Below are 5000 nucleotides of genomic sequence, written 5' to 3'. Positions count from 1 at the left end.
TCTTATATGATGCTTTCTTCTGATCATCTACAATAAACGACAGAAATTATTTACGAAACCCATTTCTAATGTTTATTTTTTTGTTTTTTTTGTGCTTCGTTTGCTTCTGATGAGATTTAGATATAAGAAAATATGTCATAACTGCTGATGAGTTCAGAAGAACGCTCATACATCCAAGCCTTCAGAATGATAATTATTACATTCACTCAACCTTTCAAGCAAAATATGTGTGTGAGTCTACAGTAGCTATAGCAGTTGGAAGAAAACTTCAGATACATTCAAAGAAAAAAGTGGCATAAAGTGATCACATATAACTCTCTATTTGTTTTTTAACATGTATGTCGGGAAATAACGACTTTTCAAGGGTAACCGATGTTATCAGGTATTTCAGGCTCGGAAATAGAGGCCAGATAGTCCTTGTAGTTCTCCTGGATTTTCTGCTTGAAGGCCACAACCCAGAAGGCCAAGTTGACCACCGCATAGACCAGCGCAGCGAAAACGTTCCCATATTTGTTCACGAACTTCGCGGTCCAGTTCGGACATTTTTCTTTCTTCTCCTCCTCCTTCTGCTCCTTGTTGTCCTCGGCGGACGGGGCGATCTGGACGGTGCTCTGCAGAGTCTCGAAGGTCTTCTTGATCGCCTCCCTCCAGAACCGGTGCAGCTCCGTCTTCTCGTCGAGGCCCTTGGGGAGGTCGGCTTCCTTGAGCATCTCCTCGCGTTCCTTCATGGCTTCGATCTCGTGCTCGTAGAAGTGGAAGTACTCGACCAGCGTGTGTAGCATGATGATGAGGAACGTGTAGATGATGGAGAAGAAGAACCAGATGTCGACCAGCTTGAAGTACGAGGTCTTGGGAAGTGTGTCCGCCACCTGGGAGAAGAGGGTCATGAGGACCAGGAGGGAAGTCAGCGAGACCATGATTCGGTTCTGGAAGTCGTACCACTTGAAAAAGAAAGTGGCGTAGGATATGAGGTTGATGACGGTCGTCGGGATGAAGATGGTGAGGATCTGCGAGGCGAAGAGGTGCTTCATCTGGATACTGACGGCCAAGCCTGAGTAAGGATCGATGGACACGTAATCCGACACCTCGATCCTGCCCACCTCGTACTCCGTGAGCTTGTCTTTCGCCTCGTAGTTGATTCCTACGCCATACCTCAGCAGCGACACATACGTGAATGTGTTGCGCTTCACACGGAAGATCATGCTGCAGTAATCCGTGTTGAAGGGATAATAGAAGAAGCTGAAGATGCAAGTGAAGGTGACGGTATATTTACGTGATATACGGATGTAGTTCTCACTCCCGCTGTAGATGGATGCTGGCAGAGAGCAGGAGACAAGAGGTGCTCTTATTATGGTCTGAATTCAAGGTACACACTGACTTATCTAATCATGCATACACGTAAACACACGGAAGGCCTGGAATGCTAATATTTGGCCATGGAACAAATGTTCCAAACCAAGCATTATTTTATAGCTAATCAAAACCAGAAAGTGCAATATCAAAGTGAAAATATCATAGAAGACCAGAAAGAATACAAAAAAGGAAGGTGTTTTTCAACAACAGAGGGTTTCACGTGTCATAAAACGACATGGAGTCCTCAATCAAAAGGATTACCTTCTTTAGACAACTCCACATTGTCGTCCAGCTTCTTGCCGAGCCTCTTGATGGTGACCTTGGCGTCGTTATCCACCTCCGACTTCTGATTGTTCTCGGCGTTGAGGAAGTCGATCACGGGGACCCAGATGTCCTTGGCGTCCTCGGGGAGAATGATGTTGAGCTGCCGGTCCTTCTTCAGGTTCTTGAACTGGAGTCTGATGTCCTTCCAGATCATGCGAATGACGATGTCGACCGTGAATTTGTTGTGGATGGCGTCTATGGACTTGAAGGAGAGCAGCGTGAGGTTCAGGAACACGGGGAGCGGGCCCGTGCCGTTGACCGAGGGCGGCGGGAGGGTCGGCTGGTACCCGTCGGGCCGCAGCACCGTCGAGCAGTCGAGCTCGTCCGACTTGTCCTCGCACTGGGCTCGCCGATCGCACACCTGGTTGAGCGGGATGCAGTTGCCGTTGTTGCAGGTGAACTCCTGGTTCTTGCTGCACTGCGTGAGGGCGAGAGACAGCAGCTCGCCCGCCTTCTTCCCGCAAAACCCGTGGGAGAACTGCCAGTTGTTCCTGCCGATGGGGAAGTCAATGGACCCGGACTCCTCCATGATGGCGTAGGTGTTGTTTTCCAGAATGTTCTCCAGCTGCCAGTTGCCAGACTCCGTGTAGTAGACGTGCGACCTGTAGTAGCCTCGGAAGTAGGGTTTGTTGTTCCTGAGGCCCGCCAGGATGAAGCGGTCGTCGTAGAGGTTGGAGTCGCAGATCCCGCGGAACCGCAGGAACACGGGGATGGCCACGCGGCACACGGGGCAGAACTTGAAGGACTTCCTGCAAGCGTTGTCAGCCCACGTGCCCTGGAAGGTCCCGCCCTTCATCACGGCGCAGTTCTCCAGCGCGCCTCCATTGGGCTGCCCCTGAGACCAAAGGAGGAACTGAACCGGCTCCTTCGAGTCGTAGTAATACCACTCCTTCTCGCTGACCTGGTCGGTGATCCCAAGCCACATAAGGGCGCCGCCGTCGGCAGCACAAAGGTCGGCGTTCTTCGATGAAAGCTTGTAGAGAGTCTCCTGCTCGTCGGCGTTCAAGGGCGTGGCCACCGAGCCTCCGAGGGCAGAGCAGAGGAACGTGGAGGCGGAAAACTGCAGCTTGTCCAAGAACATGAAGAACGGCACCGGCTTGACGTCACAACTCTGCGAGAGTTGTTGGAATTCCTGCGGGAGAAGAATCAGCTGGAGGTTGAGAGCGGTCGAGGGAGAGGAGCTGTGCTGTCTGAGGGCTCTCTCATGTAGGCCCGGCATCGCCTGAATGCGTATGTTTCATTACGTATACAGGAATCCATAATTTATGATACACATTATATATGTGTGTATATAAACGAAAAAAAAAGAAATGTGTGTGTGTGTGTGTGTGTGTGTGTGTGTGCATGTATATATATATATATATAATATATATATATATATATATATATATATATATAAATATATATATATATATATATATACATATATATATATATATATATATATATATATATATATATATATATTATATATATGTATATATGCATATACATATACATGTATGTATCTATGTACATATATTTATATATATATATATATATATATATATATATATATATATATATATATATATATATGTGTGTGTGTGTGTGTGTGTGTGTGTGTGTGTGTGTGTGTGTGTGTGTGTGAGAGAGAGAGAGAGAGAGAGAGAGAATAAGTAATATAATTTCACCAGGACTTCCCCTCCCCACCCCCAGGACCCCTCACAGCCGCGTCGCGTCCTTCATCACACACCGGCAATTCCCGTTAAGACCCTCCTCCCCTTACCCCTCCCCCTCCCCCTCCCCCTCCCCCATTCCACCCATACCCCCTCCCCCCATACCCCCTCCCCCCTCTCCCTCCCCCTCCCAGCGGCGACTCACCTCCGCCGAATCAGCCCCGACGTCCCACTGCGTCTCGTCCCACGTCAGGATGTTGCCCTTGAGCGTGGACTCGCAGGAACTCAAGTCCTTCAGGTCGAACTCGTCCAGCATCCTGCCGAAGATCTCGAGGCCCGTGAACTCCCCGCAGAAGGACTGGGTGGCGTCAAAGCCCGAGCCCTCCGTGTCCTGGTCCTGCCCGATGACGAGGGTCCCGTTCTTCGGCAGGACTACCTGAAGGGGGGGAGGGGGAGGGGGGTCAAGAGTGGTTTTTTTTTTCTTCTTTTTCTTCTTTTTTCTTGAATCGATTATTATTTTTATTTATTTATTATTATTATTTTTTTTATGTTTAGTCTGCTGTTCCTCGACAGGAGTAAATCGGTTAGGTGTTCCTTAAATGTCTAGTTTTGTTGTTCTTCGGCAGGACTACCTGAAGGGGGGAGGGAGGGGGGAGTCGAGAGTGTTTTTTTTTTCTTTCTTTCTTTCTTTTTTCTTGAATCGATTTTTTTTTTTTTTTTTTTTTAGTCTGCTGTTCCTCGACAGGAGTAAATCGGCTAGGTGTTCTAGTTTTGTTGTTCTTCGGCAGGTCTAAATCGGTTGAATGTTCTTCAAATGGATAGTATTGTTGTTATGAGGCCGTTATGTGGTTGTTCTTGCTCATTGACAGGACTACCTGAAGGGTGGGGGGAGGGGGGAGGGGGGAAGGGGTAGAGGGAGTGTTAGTTTCTTTTGTTTCTTTGACTCGGTTCATTGTTCTATTCCTTGTTATGTCGTGATGGAGTTGTGTGGTTGTTCATCTTGTTCTTTAGCAGAACGACTTGAGGGAAGGGAGGTTCTGGAGGGGGGGGGGGGGATTTCAGTTTATTTTCTTTTCTGTTTTAGCTTGTGGTGTGTTCCTGTTGATTATTCATTTGCATGTCAACTGTTATTTACTGAATTGGTTTATTGTTCTTCTACGTTTGTTTGTTTGTTTTTGATTATGTGAGATTACTGTTGTTTATCCAATTGTGTATCTACCTTCTCATTGGTCGTTACTGAGGTTTCTTTTCTTTTCTCTTCTCTTCTTAAACAGGTGTATCATTTTGTTGTTTGTTTTTGTGATGTTGTTGTTTTTATTTATCTGTTCGTGCATTTATCTTCTCACTGGATTACGAAACATGAAACAGTAACAACATAACCATGATAACAATAATGATATTAGATGATATAAAGCAATATCAAATTACCAATAATACAAGAGAATATCAAACTGACGATAATATCAACCTAGCAATACAAACAAACAATAAGATCTAAAATAATACACCATCAAACCCATCAACCGCTTCCGCGAGAGCGACAGAGAGCGCGCCACGACCTGATCTGACCTTGGACACGGGCAGCCAGCGACCGTCGGCGATTTTCTCTCCGTTCATGTAGATCTTCCATTCCCCGGTGGCGGAATCGACGCCGTAACACCACGC

The 5000-nt window shown here is 46.9% G+C and overlaps 1 protein-coding gene across 1 annotated transcript in view; it reads right to left on the bottom strand.

The window, feature by feature from the left end:
- LOC147468873 (uncharacterized) overlaps nt 1-3666 on the bottom strand; it is a 4846-nt gene extending 1180 nt beyond the window's left edge. Inside the window, exons 1-3 of the mRNA XM_086551245.1 lie at nt 3541-3666; nt 1615-2809; nt 371-1315 (exon numbers count right to left, since the gene is read on the bottom strand). Of these exons, the coding sequence (XP_086407371.1) occupies nt 371-1315; nt 1615-2809; nt 3541-3651 (2251 nt within the window). The 5' untranslated portion in view covers nt 3652-3666. The remainder of the gene's footprint in view (nt 1-370; nt 1316-1614; nt 2810-3540) is intronic.
- Nucleotides 3667-5000: the final 1334 nt, after the last annotated feature.

The sequence above is a fragment of the Penaeus japonicus genome, unplaced genomic scaffold, assembly GCF_977035675.1.
Source record: "Penaeus japonicus unplaced genomic scaffold, GWHDUDI00000001_assembly GWHDUDI00000025, whole genome shotgun sequence".
Lineage (NCBI taxonomy): Eukaryota > Metazoa > Arthropoda > Malacostraca > Decapoda > Penaeidae > Penaeus > Penaeus japonicus.
The sequence above is the reverse complement of the archived record's forward strand: the minus strand, read 5'-3'. Positions and strand labels throughout refer to the sequence as shown.